We start from the raw sequence: 20,736 nt of genomic DNA, 5'->3' as shown, positions 1-20,736 counted from the left end.
TGAATAAAGTTTAAATTGTTGTGTTTGGGGATTTTTTTAATAAACTCAGTTTTGGTTTCTTGTCCTGTATTTTAACTTCATTTCTTCCTACCTTATTCTGCTTCTTCCACTTGGTCTTGTTTCTTTCTTATTGATTCTTAAATTCCCCTTCTTCTCCTTCTTGATTTGCTTCTAGTAAGATCAGTCATTAAAGTCTGTAAGAACTTACTCAGCCCTGTGAACTCTGCAGTAGTTCTGATGCAGTAATTTACACCAGTGACTCTCTTTTTCCTCTTGAAGTCAAATATGCCCAAGCTGAGTCCTTCACACCATTCATTTCTATGAGAAGCCCATGCCCAGATCCCTGCTTTTGTTCAGTGTCTACCCAGCTCTGCTTCCTCCAGCTGTGACTTTTCTGCAGTTAAAAAAGCCAGGCAGGTGATCAGCTCCTCCTACACCCTATAAATTGTCTTATCATAAACTGCAGTAATCATGGCTTAGTTTTGTAAACTTTGTAGAATGTCAGCACAGAAGTTTGTCTCTAAAACTTTGTTAGAGATGGTCCTATTTATCATTATTTTATACATGAGGCAAGAGTGCCTGGGTATTGTTGAATTATGGATGATTTTCTCTTCTGGCTTTCCTTTCTCTCATTATCAGTCCTGCTGTGTCTTTCCTGCAGTGAAAGTGAAGATAGCCAGCAGTTATTTTTAGCCTCAAAATTTTCTATCGTATTTATAGTTTCATCACCCTGCCTGTGAACATTTCATACACTAGTAAATCTCTGCACCATTTCAAGCAAAGAAAAGAAGCATTATCTATCAGAAATATTTCAAATAAAATGCAACATGAATTTAGAGTGCTTGATCTTTATGAATTGAATTGCATTGCCTTGTTTGATCCTCCCTATTTTCCTTGTACTTTCACATAGGAATGTTTTGTGTCTGCCTTGGGGAAAGATCTGAACTCCAATTTCTCAAAGTATTAGTTTGTGGTTTTTTTTTTTTATGCTTCATTTATAATACCCCATTAGAAATTCAGTTTGCAATGTGATTGTTGGTTCATTGCCTGTTACATTTTCAGCTAAAGCCTTAGCACCTTTAACACTCAGTATTGCTTGTGTGCAGCTGATGGGAAATGTTTGGCATCTGTGGGGCTGGATGATAACCATGCCATTGTGTTCTGGGACTGGAAAAAGGGAGAAAAGCTGGCAACAACCAGGTAAGGATGCCCACAGTTTAAAATCCCCTCTGATTACTTTTTTCCTGAATAGCATCATTCACATTTTGTCTATGAACAGAGAAATAAAGCAGAACTCCCCTCTGAAAGCAGGATGGGGTTTCAGAGCAACATACCCTGATTAAAAACCTGGGGATGCACAGCCCAGTGTTTGGAAATTGTGTGAACTATTTCTGTCAGGAGTTCTTATCCTTTCTGTTGGGAAAGCCACATTGCCACTGTAGCTTGTTTCGGGCTTTTCGGGTGAAGTTTAATATTTTCTTCCAGTTTTGTGTCCTGGCTTAGGGCAGAAGTCACCAGAGGTGTCATTTCCTTTATGTGTTCCATGATGTGCTGGGTTCCATCAATCACCAGATCACTTTTTAGAAGGAAAAAAGAGTTCCCTCTATTCTATATATATATTTCAATCACTGCTGATCCAGCCTTCCTTCTGAGGCACCTTTTTCTGAGCTATTTGCTCTTCCAGTTGCCAATGGAAAGCTCAGCTACTAACCTGCCAGTGAATAGTCCTTTATGCTTTCCTGAAGGGACCAGTGCTGGGAAGAGAATTGGATTAAAGTGACATGTTTGCTGTTTTATACTCAACTGTTGGATTGCAGCAATAGCTGTTCAGTGTAGGAGAACCAACTGTCTGAGAACCTGCTTTCTGTCTCAGCCTTGGACAAAGCAGGACAAAGCCCCTGGTCACCAGGACTGAGCAGAATCCTGTGAGGGTGGGTGCATGTACTAGAAAGGCAAGGAGAGAATTCCATATGCTCTCTGCAACCATGTAATGGAGCACTTCTCAGTAGAAATTGTTAGTGTAGCTGCAAAAAAGTGCCTGTGAAAGGTAATTTACTTTAATTACTGTGTGGTGACATGTTGCAGAAGAAATGAGATTTTCTGGTGGCAGCAGTCGCTGTTAGTAGTGTACCATTACTGAAGAAATCAGTGTTTTACTCCATGTGTGTGTACCACAGTCTGTTAGCTACACAATTGCATCTCAGACATCCAGTTTATTAGGCACTGAGGGTTTAAATCCTGTCTAAAATCTGTGCTGGAGGCTTTGCTTAGCAACAGCCCTGGCTGTGTTGTAAAACGTGACATTTTCCTGGGCTTTGCAATCCCAGTTCTGCTGTCCCCAGACAGATTGTGCTTGACTTGCAAGCAAAGAAATACTTTATATATTCCCACGCTGACCTTTAAGCTTTTAAAAACAAGGTAATGATAAGCTGTGTCACTGCCTGGTGCTGGTGCTCCCAGGACAGATAAAACATGGAGCACTTGGGTTCTTTTCACCCTGTAATGCTGCATGTACCCAATGGATCTATTATTGCTCATCTGTTATCTTGAAAATATGCAGGGTCCTCACAGAGAGCAGAAAAATGAATGTATCTTCTAAAACCTTCCAGTTTAAACCATTGTTTAGATGTTAGCAGTGGCTCCCCTGTTCTGGTGAGCACAGGAGGACAGAGAGAGAGACACAAGCCCTCATGTGGCCTTTGCACACAAGAATAAAAGAACATCTCCTTACAATCATATGGACCCAGATAAACCTGAAAAATGGGTGTCCATTCACCATATACAGACACTCATTATGGTTATTCTGCAGTTATATTTACTTTTTGTGAAAGTTCTTTTTGCTTAACCTTTCTGGGCTGATTTATTTCAGCATGACTTCTCAGGTTTTTGTTAGGCTTTTTTTTTTTTTTTGTTGCAACATTAAGAACATTCTTATTTATTTGCTTTAATTGTTTCAGAGCTAAATTATGCAGCTTGTTTTTCTATCCTGGCTCTCCTAGCTCCTGTCTAATTCCATTCAAATCCTTGTTGAGTAAGTAGGAACCAAACACCTCTGCATTGCAGGATGTCAAGGGTGGCCAGAACTGGTTTGCATCCAGACATTCCCACTAAAATGAAATACTGACCCTCAGAGGGGTTTCAGAACCACATGATTTTCTAGATCTGCTGAGCCTGTCAGGAAAAAGTGATTTCATCCTAGCACAAACCTGCAGATTATAGTGAAAAGCTCCTGCTCCCTGCTTTGGGGGTTTATAAAACACTGAATTAGATATAATTAATGCTTTCCACCTGGGAATAGTTTTTCCTTTGATAAGACCCAAGCTTGTAAATTCCCATAAATACATCAACAAGCATAAGTTTAATTACCCAAGAACTAAACCTGGAGGTGAGTGGGCTGCTGAGTGAACTGCTACAATTTTATAATTCATTATTTTATTTTCCATCTTGAAGCTCATAGATTAAACACTTCCTTATTTTTCCTGTCAGAGTATCTTTTAATGTTTATTGAGTTCTCATTCATTTAAATACTTATCTTGACCTTTATGTCTTATCTTAATTGCCTTGACCTTTATTGCCTGCTCCTTTGTTATGATTTAAATGAACTGAAATTCAGTGGGAGAGGATTTTTATTCCCCACATTTCTGTAGTCCCCACATGGTGTGTGCTCAAATTCTTCCTGCCAGCTCCATGAGGCAAAATCCCAGAACAAAGCCCTTGCAGATTAGAAATATGGCTCTGTACTTTTTGCTAGATGGGGAAATGATTTATATCAATGATTTAATTGGTTTGAAATCTTAAGTCATCTCTTGCCAAGCTTTTAAAATGTCTACTTCTATTGCAGGGGCCATAAAGATAAAATATTTGTAGTGAAGTGTAATCCACATCATGTGGACAGACTAGTCACAGTTGGGATGAAGCACATCAAATTTTGGCAGCAAACAGGTACTGTACTGAATATTTTATATTTGATTAACATGGGAATTTGTGAACGTTTTTCATACAGGAACATCATATTCCCAGTTTAAGAATTTGCTTTATTCATTAAGCACTTTTCCAGTCACCGAAATATTAAAGGGGTTAAAACCCACCTCTGAGTCAGCAAATGTCACAATATTCCTTCCTCCTTGGAAAGAATTTCCAGTTAATGGTGTTTAAATTCTAATCATAATATTAAGGCATTCTCCTAGGCAATCATCCTTGGCTCCCAGAAAATCAAATTCGGATTGAGGATATTTTTTATTCAGGACTGGATTTTTTGCTCTTCATGACTTTTTAGTTGTGTACACATGACACAAGTACTCAGAACAACTCAAAATTAGACAATTTTAAGAGCTTCCTACACTTCATACCATAGTTTAAGCATTCAAGTGGTTCAGGTGCTCTCAGATAAATAATTTTTTTTCTGCTTTTTTTTAGTCTTTAGGTTATTTTTGCAGTGATTACATAGACTTGCATTGCTGTTTGCCAAATTCCATGGTGGGAATGTGCATTAAGCAGCATCTCACTCCAAGAATAGTCTCTTTGCAATAAAAATGGTGTCTTTTTAATTCAGATTTGCTCAATGGAGTGGGGACTTAGTGTGGTGTCAGCTGTGAAGCCCACAGTGCCTTGACACAAGGCCACCTGTACAAATGATATTTTGTTATTTTATGTGTATTTTTGTCTAAGCATTGATTCATGGGCCTTATGGCTGCTTCTGCTTTCTGACCCAAAGCAAGGCTGTGGTGAGCCTTGAGGGTTTGGAGGAACAAACCCTGCCATTTATTCTGCAAACTGCTGCCAAAAGCTCAGGATGCCAGGAGACAGCTAAACCAATCTTCTACTTGTGGTCACCTCTGCAGAGAAGCAGCATGGCAGAAGCTGCTGTGGGCAAAAACCATCCTGCCAAACTGTGACTGTGTTCACAGGGGTCCTTAGGATGAGGGAAGAGACGAGGATCTGACTCCATGTTTCAGAAGGCCTGATTTATTATTTTATGATATATATTATATTAAAACTATACTAAAATAATAGAAGAAAGGATTTCATCAGAAGGCCAGCTAAGAATAGAAAAAGAAAGAATGACAACAAAGGCTTGTGGCTTGGACAGAGAGTCTGAGCCAGCTGACTGTGATTGGCCATTAATTAGAAACAACCACATGAGACCAATCACAGATCCACCTGTTGCATTCCACAGCAGCAGATAACCATTGTTTACATTTTGTTCCTGAGGCCTCTCAGCTTCTCAGGAGGAAAAATCCTAAGGAAAGGATTTTTCAGAAAATATCATGGCTACACCAGACATTGCAGTAGTTGGTTTTGCACAATTCCTCACCAAATTTACCTCTTGCTTGGACAGACAATCTGAAAACCTGAGGCTGATCTGCTCCAGAGCTGTCATTGCTGGGTTCACTTTCTTTGTACTTTTCCCTTGTGTGCTGCTTCTGCATTTCCATTATCAGGCAGCCCCAGGAGATCTTGGGGACAACCATTTGTCCTGTACAGCCCAAGCAGAACCAGCCTTGTGCTGCTGTTGCAGGTGGAGGCTTCACCTCCAAGCGGGGCACGTTTGGGAGCGCGGGGAAGCTGGAGACCATGATGAGCGTCTCGTACGGGCGTGGGGAGGAGCTGGTGTTCTCTGGGGCTGCCACTGGTGACATCTACATCTGGAAGGAGACCCTGCTGCTGAGGACAGTGAAGGCCCATGATGGACCTGTGTTTGCCATGCATGCACTGGACAAGGTATCTGTCACCTTCACCTTGATTTTTGTGGCACTGATGGATTTTAGAGGTGTTTGCGATTAAACAAAGCCAGTAGGAATGAGTTCTGTTATTTGATAGACCTGGATTTGTAAGCACCTTGTTCCTTGTGCTGGTACCTGACCAGCAGCTTTCTGACCTCTGAAAAATTCAGAATTTATTTCTCACTCTGCTCAGGAGTGTGGTTTTCATTTTTGTGTAAACCGCAGGAGAGTAATGGGTAACTCATTCCTTCTTCAACCTGATCCCAAAAACATTTGTGCATTACCCGTTTCCAAAATATGAAACTTGATCTTTTAATAATATTATCATTTAATAATAAAGATAATATTATCTTTTAATAATATTATCCCTGTGTCTTAGTCAGGACTTCAGATATCCAAAGGTTTTGAGTTTTGAGGTAACAATTCCAGATAACGAAATAATTTTCTTTCAGTTGCCTCAATACATCTATAAAAGAAATTATGGCAAAATATTTGCATCACACAAATGAGCTTAGGACAAAGTTTTGCCCCTGGCAATTTGAAGATAATGTTGATGATGGAATATCCCTTTTGAGGTTATGGTTTCAACTGTAGAAGTGAAGGATGAGAAGAATGTTAGCTATTAACATTTTTATATATCAAGGTCAATTAAGATCCCTGTGGCTCAGCCCTTTCTGGCCCTAATTGATTGTTCCCAGCTTTCCTATCAATTTTTCTGTTTGATCTTGGCACTGAACATCCTTTTCACTTAGATTTTTGTTGGTTAGTTATTTATGCTCTTCTGCATTCACTTGGCCCAGATAATCTACCCAGGGAATTAATGAGAGAATTGGTCCCTGATGCATTATTAGAACTTGGGCTGGAGCATCTGTTAAGTCAATTGAATTTGGAATAACTTGAGAAGCTGTTGCTGCCAGCTACTGCCTCTTCTAAGGGTAAATCACATTTTTCCATCCTTTTTTCCCACATTCAGGCAAATGTCCTGGTCCAGCATTCCTGTTTACAGCAGTGTGTGCTCCATATGGTTGCAAATCTTTATAACCCTAGAAAAGCAACTCCACATCTTGCCCGCTTGAATTTTTCCCTCATAGGTGCAGACTCAGTATTTTTAGTTTGACACATGAATAAAAAGCAGGGGAGGCTTTATTGTGCCTTTGGACATGTCCTTTTGAATCTCTCCCATGAGTGCTGACATTTGTGTGTGTTCTCCTCCTGTGGTTGTGCAGGGCTTTGTGACGGGTGGAAAAGATGGAATTGTGGCCCTTTGGGATGATATGTTTGAGAGATGTCTGAAGACATATGCTATCAAAAGAGCAGCACTCTCTGCTAGTTCTAAAGGTATTGGCTTCCAGGGTGTTTCAGTAGGGACTGTGTGCATGGAGGGTGGTAAATGGCAGTAAAAGGGGAGGGACTGGGTGTCACAGCTTACCAGAGGCCAAAGGGAACAGCAACACACTGCTTACTCTGTGCTGGAATGTTCTGGTTTGATCCACAGAAGATGTGTTTCTTGTATTCCTTGTCATTTGTAGTTTGTTCTGCTATTCTCTCCTCTATTTCATGGAGTTGAGCTTTGTTTTCATTGATGAAATTATTTTAAGGAGAAATGTCCCCAGCCTTGAGTATGGCAGTTCCAAAGTCAGTCCAGTTTCCTTGGGTGGCCACATTCCCTGTGGTGAGAGCAGGGTCCTGTGAGGTGGAAAGGCCTGTTAAATACCCCAGGCCTCAGTGTGGAAGTCTGGAAAGGGATATTCATATGTAATCACAGAATTACTCTGAGGTGCTGGAACTCCTGAGCCCCTCAGTCCCTGTCCCTGTTCAAGCAGTGAAATATCAGTCATTGCATTCCCACAGTACACACAAAATCCCCTCCCTGCATTAGTAAGGAATCCATGGATTATCTGGCAGTTTGATCAGGCGCTTTTATCTCATGTTCATGATTTTGAACAGATTCAAATCATATATAAACTGCAAGGGATATGAAAATTTAAAAAAAAATTAAAATCTGGCATTCTTCAGGTTTGCTTTTAGAAGACAACCCCTCCATCCGAGCCATCAGCCTGGGACATGGGCACATCCTGGTAGGAACTAAAAATGGAGAAATACTTGAAATCGATAAAAGTGGGCCTATGACTCTGCTTGTTCAGGTACTGTATGGATCTGCCATAGCAAACGATTTCCTGTATTTTACAAAAATGCTGGTTCTTTGGTATTCTTTTTTCAGTAAATTTTGGTCACATTAAGTAATCCTTCAAATTTGTCTTGCCTGCATGACTGCATATCCAAGATGTGTGAGGCTGTGTTTTATAAAACATTGAACTCATTCACTAATGCAGATTGAGAGCAGTAAGAAATTATTTAACCTTGATATGCAGTGCCAGCAAACTGTATGCAAGCTGAAGGAAAGCTGGAAAAAAGCAGGAAGAGTGATTAACAGCTTGGAAAACTGAGAATCTGAGGCAAGATTAAAACAAAATATTATGTGTATTTTGGGCAAACAAGGATCTAAAAAAGGACATTAGGATTAGCCAATATTAGGATTTCAGGATAAAGTCCTGTTTGGGGTGTAACTGCTCCCTATTATTCTCAAGTTTGGAAAGGAGAATATTGGAAGAGGAGGAATTACAGCCAGTAATAGTGGAGGGGAGCATGGAAGAGTGTTTTAGACATTTGTTGGGGGGACAGAGCAAATGTTGAGGTCTTTGGAATGCAGAAAGCTTTGGAGAGAGGAGATGGTGAAGGCTTTATGTGGAAACCCAGGGCACCAGGAATACTTCTCTGTCTGCTCTGGGGTGCCCTGACTCCCAGGGGAGCACTGACTTTGAGCCTCACTCATGGAGAAAGTTTCCTAGACTCCAGAATAGACCAGAATCCACAGAAGTGTGAAATAGATTATAGAGAGCAGTGTAGATGTATCACTTGGTGAGAAATGTAGGTTTTGGGATTTTTAGTATGTTATGGATGGAAGCAAGATGGAGGGCACAGGGTGTCATCCTGGGTTTCTTCTTCATGCTGCTTCATCCTTCTTCTTCTTCATGGGTTGGGTGGCATTTTGTAATTGGGCAGAAAAGTCCCCATTGCAGCTCTTTGGGATCAGTTATTGGGTTAAAAGGGAAAATAATCCAGGGGTCAGTTCTTAATTGGACAGTTCAGTCTTAAAAGGCCTTGTAACAAGAGATTGTTGGCCATTTTGTGCCTTCTAATGAAAAGCTGCCCAACTCACAGCAGTGAGACTGTTTACTGATAAGAAATAATAAACACCTGAATCTGAACATGAAACACCATCTTAAGTGCCTTCAATTCAAACGCAGAGAAACCAACAACCGGTACCCCCAACAGCTTTTCTGCCTGGGACTTGCAAAACGAGACAAGGCGAGGTTAGACCCTATTGCACAGCCCCACAGGCATTATTTCCTCTTGTGTGGAATGCTTTCCTGCAGGGCCACATGGAAGGAGAAGTGTGGGGCCTGGCAGCTCATCCTCTCCTGCCCGTGTGCGCCACGGTGAGCGACGACAAAACACTGCGAATCTGGGAGCTCTCAGCACAGCACCGCATGCTGGCAGTCAGGAAACTCAAAAAAGGTAACTCTGCCTTGGCCTGGGCATCCATGGATCCCCTGCTCCTGGAGCAGCTCCCTCTCTGCCTCTGGGGCACTTAATTAATTAAGTAGGCAAAGGACACGGTCGTTAAGAAATTGGGAGCACAGGAAATAAATTGGCTTTGGCATGTGTCAAGTCAGTGCAAAGGGAAGGAAGAAAAAGGACTGTAATCTATTGTAATGAATAATAATAAAATGAACTTCAGTATCTTTTCCCCCAGTTTCAAGGGGAATGAGTTGCCCTCAGAATCACTTTCCTGCCTAGGAATGATTAAAGCCAGTACATTACTGACATAAAAGAATTTCCTTGTAAAGACAAAAGTACAATATCCTGCATGTTGAGCGCCGTCTTCTTTTGCTGTCAATATGAGCTTTACCTGTTAAACCAACTTCTCTAAAATTAACACTTTTCCTGCTCTCCCCTCTGTATAAAATTAGATAAGCTATGTTGAAATGCTGCCTTCTCAAAATCACTCTTATTTTATGAATTCATTGATATCCCTCAGGAAATTTTAAATTGTTCATTTTCAGTGACGAATCTGGAGCACAGGAACCCTTAACCGGCTGGGGGAAAACAGAGTTAAATTAAGTTTTGGAGAGGTGAACTTGGAAATGGATGAGGATAGCTGTAGGAGAGTATGATCAGGAATAATGCTGAGGCAGAGATACACTGCCCTTAATAAATCTTTGAATTTTTCATCCGGATTTCTTTTCTGTATGTGTTTTGGGTGGGGGTTTTTTGTTTTATTTCTGACATTGGTGTGTTTAGAATGTGGCTGGAGGGTGGTATTTGCACATAAACCTGTTTCAAAAGGGATTAAAGCATCGTTGTCAGCCCTGTAATGAAGCATGCATCACACCCCTCTGTAACGTGTCTTTTTCAAGAGATAACAAATCCATTTTAAAACGACATACTTGATGTAGAAACCTTTCAGTTGCAGTTCTTTGTTGATTTTCTCAGCCCCAGCTTTTCTGACAGGCTCATTTCCATGTGCCTCCTCAGGCGGGCGCTGCTGTGCCTTTTCTCCGGACGGGAAAGCCCTGGCGGTCGGGCTGAACGACGGCAGCTTCCTGGTGGTGAACGCCGACACTGTGGAGGACATGGTCTCCTTCCACCACAGGAAGGAGATGATCTCGGATATAAAGTTTTCACGAGGTACAACCACATGATAAGGTGGAAGAGGAGTGTTTATCTTGCAGTTTGTTTCTCTTGTCTAGGCAAGGTTGAATGTCTCAAAGGAAGACTGGCTTTGTGTGTGCTCCATGCATTAAATTCTCCACAATTCCATGTGGCTGCACTAGAACAGGCCCACCCTGCCTGGTGAATTCACTGCAGTGGTGAAAACCACACCAGTATCAGTTAAACTTACCCTTTAATAACCTCAGTGTCTCCTTGCAGAATCAGGGAAGTACCTGGCCGTGGCTTCCCACGATAACTTTGTGGATATTTACAACGTCCTTACCAGCAAGAGGGTTGGCATTTGCAAAGGTGCCTCCAGCTACATCACCCACATCGACTGGGACTCCAGAGGTAAAGTGTTGGCCAGAGATACAGACTGGAAGTGCCCATAAAATGGAATAGCAGGAAACTGTTCCCCTCCAGTTATTGAGATCAACCACTGATGCAAATGCTTTTTCCCCAGGGAGCACTGCACGGATCCAGTGCAATTACATTTGTTGGTATCCAATTTCCTTTCCTTGCTGAGCTCTGCATGGCAATCCCTGCAAGAAGCTAGACCCTGATGGTCCCAATTAATTAAGTCCAGCAGGATCCATAACGAGCTCATGCCAGTGAGCCTTCCCAGAGCAGCTGTGATCTGTGTGGGACCCCCTGTGTGCCTGAGCTCTGTCCCTGCTCTTGGCCAGCCCCAAAACGTGGTATGAGCCAGTGGCAGCACCCACAGCATCTCCATGGGCACAGCAAACTTCCCATCCCAGGACAGCTCAGAGTGGAGCTGCCTCTGCCACTGGGGCAGTGCAGAAGGGATGGGAGCTGGCAAAGGTTCCGCTTTTGGCAAAGCTGCCTTGTAAAATTATTAGGAAAATTAATAGCACATGCATTCATTTTTGACTTCCATTAGTGTGATGGTGAAATACAAGCAAAATGTTCCCTATCAGTAAAAACTGATTTGCTGTGCAACAGCAACTTCTTAAGGATATTGGATGGTATTTTGAATATTACTTCTGCATTGAATCAGAGTATAGGACCCTTACAAGAGTGATTTCAAGCATCTGTGTTACTTTGGCTATGAATAACTCTCTAGAGGATAATTTTTTAATTTACCCCCAGAAATCCCTTCACTCAATCAAAAGAAAGTTCTTAGTAGTCATAATAATTATTAAGATTCGTAACAAACTCTCCTTTTGTATGCAGGAAAGTTATTGCAAGTCAATTCTGGTGCCAAAGAACAACTGTTTTTTGAAGCACCGAGGGGGAAAAGACATATTATAAGAATTGCTGAGGTATGAATTGTGGGCTGGATTATTTTTACTGCAAAAATTAATTTAAAGAATTGTCTTCAAATGGAGTATTTTTTTTTCCTTTTATAATGCTATATTTACAATGGTTAGAATTAGAATTACTTAGTAATTCCACAGTGTCTTTCCTAGCATTTGTAAATGGCAGAATGTGCAGGTTTCTGCTTGTATCTCTAAATTTATTCTTGTTTATTTATTAGCAGCCATTTGCCATAATCCCATTCTCAAAGCCACCTGGTTTTGCACATGGGCTATAAACCACCTTCAAACAGCAGGACCTGGCTTTTCATCAAGCTGATTATTTGTGACATGTGATTTTACATGACTACAAAATTACCAGTGTTTAGCACCTCAGAAAATCTTCAGGGAGATTTGTATCCAAATCATGCTCTGCCTTGGAAAAGTGGGAATGTTTAAAGTGTTAAGCCTGTTGATGAAGATACATCAAAATTAAATTGTATTAACAAGCTGGAACAGCACAGTTTCTTAAGAACTAAAAGTATTAAAATAAGAAGTGTCAAACATAGAAAACGATACACATGAAATTAGTGTGTATTTGGTATGTTTAAAGTAAGCAGCCTTCTTTGGGGGAATTTTGCTGCAGATAGAGAAGATTGAATGGGACACCTGGACATGTGTGCTGGGTCCCACCTGTGAGGGCATCTGGCCCATGCACAGCGACGTCACCGTTGTCAACGCGGCCAGTCTCACAAAGGACAGGACCCTCCTGGCCACGGGAGATGATTTTGGGTTTGTGAAGCTCTTTTCCTACCCAGTGAAGGTAAGAAGTGTGCGGATTGCAGTGATGGGAGAGGAAAGGAAGGAAGGATTGCTGGGTGCCAGGCTGCCAGTGGGGGTGTTCTGTGCTGCAGGGCCAGCATGCCAGGTTCAAGAAGTACGTGGGGCACAGTGCCCAGGTGACCAACGTGCAGTGGCTGCACAACGACTCCGTGCTCCTCACCGTGGGCGGCGCCGACACCGCCCTCATGATCTGGACCAGGGAGTTCCTGGGCATCCAGGAGAGCAAGCTGGTGGACAGTGAAGAGTCAGACACAGATGCAGAGGAAGATGGAGGTACAGAGGATTTAATTCTTCCTTGCCTCAATCAGAGATTGACACAAGCATTTAACTTGCTAAATTTCAGTGTGAGGAGAGTTTGGTAGGATTTGTTTCCTTCCTTTCGTTGTTGCAGATCTTCTTGTTCTCTCCTGTCCCACTGTGAAACAAGGGTAGCTTGTTTTATTCTATGTTTTGTTTTTCTAAGGTTATGACAGTGATGTTGCAAGAGAAAAAGCAATTGACTACACCACTAAGATCTATGCAGTGAGCATCCGAGAAATGGAAGGCACAAAACCCCATCAGCAGCTGAAGGAGGTTTCAGTGGAAGAGAGGTATGTCCCACAAAGGCTTTTGCTTCCATGTGTGCCCTTTTGCACATCTCTTTTCATTCAACTAAAATTAGTCCTTAGAAACAAGACAAGAATTTTAAAATTCAGCAGATGACATTTAAAATGGTGTTCACACAGTACAACATGTTAATGTGATGGAGGAGAATACATGTATATGACACATCTCTGAGTGTTGTTCTCTTTTGCTGTTCACATGAGCATTGATATTCTCTCCTAACCAGTGTGTGTCTGCAGCAGAGAACTTGTGGTAATGGTTAGCTTGTAAATATTTTGTGGTTAAGGCTTTGGGTGGTGCTTTTATTAAAAGATTTTCAGTCACTTGTAATTGTGGTGGGTTGTCACTGTTAAAGCTGGAATTTCCCATGGCACACACTGGCCTTAGGCTGAAATACTTAAAAAAAAATTAACTGGAAGGGGAGCAGTGTTGGAGAGGAGAGCAAAGAAAAGAGGTAAGAGCTAAGAACAGAGGTTGAGTCCAGTGAAACACAGACCTAAAGGAGGGGCTGGTAAAATCTGATGGGACAGAACAGGAGCATCAATAACCAGTAAATAATTCCCCCTCAAAATCTGGAGCAGTAAATCCCTACCTGTGAATCCAGCTGGTGACTCGGCTGGGAGTCCATTTTGTCTCTTTTGATAGAAAATTTTCTTTAAAATTATCATTCTTTTATCAGGAGTTTGCCTGCTCTTGTCCCCCTCTGGGCACTGACACCAAGGACTGCTGTGGGTTAACCCACAGAAAGAATTTCAGCTTAGTTCTGTTTTTGCAAGAGACAAAATGGAGTTAGTAATACTTCCTAATCTCATGTAGGCCTTGGAAAAATAAGTTTCTGTCTTTAAATCTCTCAAAGAATGCAGTGCTGGACATCTTAAACAGAAAGTAATTAATCATTTTTGCTCTAAATGTGCAAAACAGGAGAATTGGATGTGAAATGTGGGATATGAACAATAAGAAGAAAAATGTTGTTGCACCCTTTTTTGCATCACAATGTTTTGACAATACCATGCAGGAAGAGGATCTTTACATCTTCACAATGAAATGTTGGACCATAACCTTCTCTTTTTCCATTTCCTTTAAGAATATCTCTTTTCCTCAAATAAAGAATTTGTTCCTCCATCTTTCTACAATAAGGCATAGTGCATCATCTGGTAAACATAAATGTTTGCAAATTGTGTTAAAAAAAGGAAAATTATTATTTTATTTTGGGTGAATTGCTAAATTGTTACAGTAATACTAAGTGGCATTGGTACAGATGTTCTGCACCAGAAACACTTGTACTGTCCAGCTGTTTTATTCTGCTGTGATGATGCTGTGTTATCAACAGTTTTGTACTTTGTTTTAATCTAGGTTAAAAATAAACCCTTGTCACTGTCCTTCCCATCTTTTCTGCTGGAGAGTCACAGCTTTGTACACATTTTTATCTCCTTTTTAAATTACAGATGCTTCAGTACAATCACACCTTTGGTATTTGGAATTTGCTGTTTTGATCAATCTGACAACAAATCTCATAATTTCCATATGTCACTTGTTTAGCAAAGATCAATTCCCTTCCCTGTCTTCTAGGGATTAATATAAATAGTGAGAATTTATAGTGAAATAATCAGAAGTGGCAACTTTATGGCCAAATGTCATCCAGACTGCTTTCTGAGGGTGTAGTGGTTGTTTAAAGCCTTAAGCTGTGAAGGGTGCTGGGGTGTGGGTGCAGTGAGACAGGATTCACGTGTTGGCCACTGCAGGGCTGCAATTCCTGCTCTCAGGGGACAGTAAGGGCACAATTCCTGCAGAACCTTGGCTCCCCCAGTTGGGAGTGCCTCAGGCTAAAGCTGACTTCTCTCAGAACATGTATGAGATATGAGGGAAGCTTTGTAGCTGTGTCCAGTTCCATCTTTTCTGAGAACACAAGAGAATGCAGCAGCTGGAAAAGGGTTTGTCTGCCCATGACAAACTTCTGAAATCCCTGGCCTGACTTCTCTTTGCACCTCCAAGGGTCTGAAGTGAGAGTTGGTCAATCCAGGTGAAATGGAAAGTCTGCAAGTACTCAGCTGTCTGTGTTGAGGGAAATCCTAAATGTTCAGGGAAATCTAAGGCCAATTCAGCCAGCCTTGAGGCTGGGGAGCCTTGAAATCTCTGTGCACAGGGCTGAGTGAAGAGGCAGCAAGGAGTATTGGAGGCAGCTCCCAAAGCTTTAGATTTTCTGCCAAAGGCACAGCTGGAGGAGCTCTCCCAGCCCCTCCAGGTTTGAAGAAGGGAACCCAGAGGATGTGTTCCATTCTCTTTCAGGCAGGGATGTGGGGAAACCTGCTAGGCTTTTGAGGAGGAGGTTTTTCTGGGGGAAATATTCCAGATCATTCCATTTTTGATTGTGCTATGTGTCTGTCCCAGTGATTGTGCACTTAATGGCTTTTGTGCCCTGAATATTCTGGCATTGGTGACTTACTGTCACTCACTGTCCATGTGTTCAAAACTATGGGACAAGCTGGGAGGCTGCTTAGAACAGAAGCTGTGAGTAAATCCCAAGGCCTGGAAAACTGCTGGCCCACTTCACTGCAACATCTAGTGAGGGTCTTGGAGTGTCCCCCTTGCTGTATTTTCATTGTGGCTTTGAGAAAGGAAAAATTATGAAGATGTAGTGAGGAAAAACTCATAATTAAGCAATTTAAATTAAGGAAAGGGGGGAAAAAAGAGAAAAGGTGAGTTTCTGGTTTAAGCATGGAGTAGGAATAGCTGGGGCTGTTTCTGTGAGCTGCTCCTTGGGGGCAGTGACTTGGAGCTCACTGGGGTTTTTCCTTTTAACACTCATATTCAGAGGGCAATCTGTTGCTGAAGTTACTTTCCAGCTTATGAAATCAAACACGTTCCAAAGGTGCTGTGTGGCACCAACGAGACACATCCATCTGTTTAATCCTTCTGTTTGCTGGAATAAACTTGCAGGGGACTCTCTGCTTCTCTGATAGAAAGTGGTGAATCTGAAAACCTCCAGGTACATCATTTCTCTAGAAATAACAATTCATTGTTCAGTTCAGGAGGAATTTGCTCTCAGGAACTGTGCTGGGACTCCTGAGAAGATTGCAAGTGTGAGGTTGGGAGCTGAACTTACAGTGATTAGTACAAACTTAGGAATAATAATAACATTTTCCCTTAGAAAAGAAAATGAGAGCCCTTTATGAAATTTATTTTTCCTAACTCAAATGTAATTAAAATAATCATGATTCTGCAAATATCTTGGAGGAGTGTAGAAGTTACATGGTAGATTTTAATTGCAGGATTTGAATCAAGTCATGACCTGGTATTTTTGAGGGGATCCAACATTTCCTGTCTCCATCAGCAGCTACAGCTTTAGGATGGCAAAATTGCTGAGGCACAGTTTTAAAATGTCTTGCAGTTGCATTGGTGCGTTTGGTTAAGATCATTAATTGATTGTTGTTTCTCTCTCCTCTCCCCGACCCTGTTGTTTTCTTCTTCCCCCTTGCCATGTGTTCCCTCCTGTCCTCCCCACCCCCTTGTATCCCTGTGTGTCCCTGTGGCTGGCACCCCCTGCCATGCCCGGGGTCAGGAGTGGGGTGCCCTGCAGAGGGGCAGCAGGAGCCGCCGCTCCTCGGGACCCCCTGGCCACTGCTGGGACTGTCCCAGACAATCCAGGACAATTGTAAGCTCTGCTGTGTGCCACAGAAGAATTGTGCTGTTTCACAAAAGGGCTGGGACCATTTAAACCAAGAATTGATACCATGAGAAGTAACACGAGCTTGCTGATGACTGCGTTTGTGTTACTAATCTCAAAGGCAAAGGCCTGTTTGCATTTGGCCTCCTACTAACCCCTAACACACCCCCTGCATCTGCAGCTCTCCTTTAGCTCAGTTTGCATGACTCCACATGTACCTGGTGGTGGGAACTCCTCCAAAGCAGGTGGAATGTGTAGAAAACAAGAAGCAGCATTAGCATGTTTGTCTGGTTTTCCGTTTTCTCGGCATCCTGGCTTGTCTCACTCCCCATGAATTACCCACCTCAGAGCCTGTCTCTGTTGTGGTGTTTGTCTCATGTGTAATCATATGTCCTGATAAAGGTGAAAAGATAAAGAAGTTGAATTTTCTCTCTTCAAATGTTACTCTTTCAATTATTGATTTCTTTAAAACAACATGAGCTAACTTATATAAGCTTCCCAAACAGCCTCCACAAGCCTTTGCACCACAAAGTGAATTATTCAATATATGGTTACAGCCTTGGTTCCTGCACCTTTACACACACACCATCTGTGGGTGCAGTGCAACAGCTCTGAGTGTGAATGTGTGTTGTATTTATGTGAAGGTGGGGACTATTCAATATGTGTCTGAAAAAACACATCCTTGGGGTGGAGAAAATAACTTTGGGCTTATTCCAGCAGAAAGCCCCTGTCTGAGAACGAGGAGCATCATTTGGAATATTCACTTTTACCTTCTCAACAGCATTATGTCAAGTTAATGCACCCTGAATGCATTTGACAGCCTGCTGGTTTCATCCCAGTTGTCCCCGAGGCTTGTACACTTTGTGCCTGGTATTTGTCAGTCCCTGCCAAGCAGCTGAACTCAGAGTCAATCTCACTGCTCCCACAGGTCAGCACAGAGCTGGCTCTAAGGTCTGCTCCATTTGTGTGACACCTGGGGGAGTGGAACTGAGGGATGCCGGCGTTGCCACACGTTCCCAGCACCTCTCCCTCTGAGCCTGAGTGCTCCCTGCACTGGGGGTGATGTGAAATACTCAGCTTTTCTCAGGGCTGTGTGCAGGAGGCACTCCAGGGCTGATGGAAAAGCCATGTCTCTCATGTTCTGTCATGCAGAGGGAGGATCTGCTGAGTATGATTGGTTCATTGTTTGTATTTACGCAACACAGCTTCAAAACATGCAGGGAATAACAAAACAAATGGAAAAGACTCTGTCCCTTCAGTGTGTGAGGGGCAGCAGGGCCGGTCTGTGGCACAGGAGCTGTTCCCAAGGTGCTCAGAACAAAGTCCCTCAGGTTTAATCCCAGTGATTGCCCTCCTTACTGATTGCTGTAGTGCTCATTTCCCTGGGCACTGAGCTGGAGTGACCTGGGACTGCAGTGACCAGCTGCCCTGACAGGCTGTGACAGCAGCTGGCCCCACCATATGTCCTGCAGTACTTTGTGATTTTTTTGAGTTTTTGAATTTATTTATTTTTTATTTTAAGAGTGCATCAGCATACATGTGAAGTTATAAATACTGTAACCATGTAAGGTTTTTTCAGTCCTTTAAAAACACAATTTACCACTGATGTTTCTCTCTAGTTCTGTTTGAGCTTTGCTTTGATCTGCTGTATTTGAGAGCAGGGTATTTTCATATTGAATCCTGTTCTTTTTGTTGTCTTATGATAGCTACAAAGTGTTAAGAAAAAGTAACAGCTGGAAAAGTTGTATGTAAAACTCCTATGTATGTTGGGATGGGAAAATCCAAGGGTTTAGAATTTACAAAATCTTTTAATCCCTTCTCTGGGAAGGGATTAAAAAAAGCTTGAGGAGTTTTGCAGCAGTCTGGGGGCACTTGGGAGTCCCCTCCTGTTGCTGGTGAAGGGCACAGTTAAAAGCTGCTTTTGCATTTTTTCTGAAATGAACAGTGTATTTTCGAAACCTTGGATTTTTGTTCTGTTGCCCAATCCAACCCTTACCACCCTTTCCTCTCCTTGAACCTTGCTTCTCTTCTCAGGAGCAGTCCTGCTCGTGTTTGTGTAGATCCAAGTGTGTTCCCTCTCCAGTTTGCAGCCATGTGAATCCATGTCTGTCTCCCTTTTGGGCCTGAAGCTTTTCCCCACCCACTGCTGCTGGCTCAGCCTGTCACCTTCTTGGTGCAGGACACTCGTGTCTGTCTGTCCCTGCCCCAGACCTTGTTGGTCCCTTTCACATGAAGCTGTTTCTGCAGTTCCCATGCTGTTCCTGTTGGCCTTGGAGCAGAATGTTTGTGTTCTCCCCAGTTTATTCCTGCTGCAGTCAGCATCTCCAACCAGACAGCAATTCTGGCCTGTGACCTGGAAACAGGAGCTGGTTATATCCCCCTCCCATAGAATTTATCATTACAGTTTTTGGTCTGCCTTTTCTTTTGACCTTTTTTTTCCATCTAAACCAATCTACAGATCTTTTTTCCCTTCAGTTTGGCCCTGCTCTCCAAATCCACATCTCTTTCTTCCCTCAAGGTGCCCCACTCTTCCAAAACCCCATTCCTTCTTCCCCCCAGCCCAGCTCTTGTTGTGTCCATCTGCTGTTCATCCCACCCCTGGTTTGGGCTTCTCTCCCCCCGTGGCTGGAGGGAATGTTCACTGACATCTTTCACATTTCTGCATGAAGGTGGTGCTGAGGTTTTGTCAGTTTGGATCTGGACCTCTATCCCTGACTGACAGCTGTGTGTCCTCATGTGAGAACATCCTTGAGATTGCCACGAGTAACAGAAACCTTCTCTGCTGTGTTCACAGTGCCCAAAGAACCGAAACCCTCTCATACCTGACCGTGTCCTCTCTTTCCTGGAGCTCCTCTGTGCCATAACATGATCTAAGCACGTTTGTTTTAAATTGCTGCAAAGGAACAATTAATGCTTGTGTTATGTTTTAACTTGCTTTCCTTTGGAGGCAGGGAATTGTCAAGTAAGTACTGCTGGGAGCCCAGCTGAGGCCTGGGTTGCTGGAATGTGCCATGCAGGTTGCACAGGTCCAGCAGGGCAAAGGGCTGTCATTTGCTACAGTGCAGATTTCTTGTCTTGGCAGTGTCATCTTCTGTGTCAAAACAAACTCGATGTAGTCACAGGCTTGTTAAAAGTGAAATTATTTCTTACAATGTTTCCAGTGTGCTGCTTTCCATGTGTTTTATTAAGATGGTGCAGAGGCAGTGAATGCACACGTGTGTGTATATATACATGGCTGTGTATATATGAACGCACACAACGTCTGTGTTTGTGTGTGCTGTGAGTAGGTATCTATAAAAGTATCTCTCTGTGTGTCTCCAAGTTAAGCCTCGTGCTTATAATCTGGTGACTCTCAAGCATGTCACAGTGGTAGTGTTCTCTTGCTTTCATGAAGTATTTTGGCTTGCTTTTGTCATAAACTTTGATATTCCTAGGTAAAAAAATGTAGAAATGATCCAGTTTGAAATAACACTAAAACAGAAAAATGCATGCAAGAAAACAATTCTTTTCCTAAGTGCCAGTTCAGAGGCCCTCATAAATCTGGGCTGAAATGAAATGATGAATTTATTTTGCAAGACAGTTAAATTTTGTAATAAGTTCCTCTGCCCCTTCCCTGCTGGTCACAGCACCACTGCCCAGTCCTGCTCCACCCAGGGGACTTGAGTGGCCACTCTCTGAGGAAATAAAGGTACTTGTTCCTTGAGGACAAGGCAGGACAGGCTGTCCTGGCAGTGACGTGGCCTCCTCACAGCCATTGTGGGCTAAATTGCAGCTGAGCTGGGATAGAGAACAATCATCCATTGTGTGCACTCTCAGCACTGCCTAGGAAACTGTCAGCTTCCTACCAGTTCTCCCTGCCAGGCTCCTGAAA

General features: G+C 42.5%; 1 protein-coding gene across 5 annotated transcripts in view; it reads left to right on the top strand.

Annotated features, from left to right (window-relative positions):
* Positions 1-20,736, top strand: part of EML6 (EMAP like 6) — an 89,886-nt gene that overhangs the window by 55,030 nt on the left and 14,120 nt on the right. For 4 of the 5 annotated variants that reach the window (XM_030945976.1, XM_030945975.1, XM_030945979.1 and 1 more), the window contains exons 17-28: positions 1,107-1,200; positions 3,842-3,942; positions 5,519-5,721; positions 6,950-7,061; positions 7,740-7,867; positions 9,161-9,302; positions 10,323-10,475; positions 10,719-10,850; positions 11,694-11,782; positions 12,402-12,578; positions 12,670-12,871; positions 13,062-13,188. In XM_030945976.1, coding sequence (XP_030801836.1) covers positions 1,107-1,200; positions 3,842-3,942; positions 5,519-5,721; positions 6,950-7,061; positions 7,740-7,867; positions 9,161-9,302; positions 10,323-10,475; positions 10,719-10,850; positions 11,694-11,782; positions 12,402-12,578; positions 12,670-12,871; positions 13,062-13,188 — 1,660 coding nt within the window. Of the gene's footprint in view, positions 1-1,106; positions 1,201-3,841; positions 3,943-5,518; positions 5,722-6,949; positions 7,062-7,739; positions 7,868-9,160; positions 9,303-10,322; positions 10,476-10,718; positions 10,851-11,693; positions 11,783-12,401; positions 12,579-12,648; positions 12,872-13,061; positions 13,189-20,736 lie in introns of all 5 variants that reach the window. The other variant, XM_030945977.1, reaches the window with a different exon arrangement.

The sequence above is a fragment of the Camarhynchus parvulus genome, chromosome 3 (assembly GCF_901933205.1).
Source record: "Camarhynchus parvulus chromosome 3, STF_HiC, whole genome shotgun sequence".
Classification (NCBI taxonomy): domain Eukaryota; kingdom Metazoa; phylum Chordata; class Aves; order Passeriformes; family Thraupidae; genus Camarhynchus; species Camarhynchus parvulus.
The sequence above is the reverse complement of the archived record's forward strand: the minus strand, read 5'-3'. Positions and strand labels throughout refer to the sequence as shown.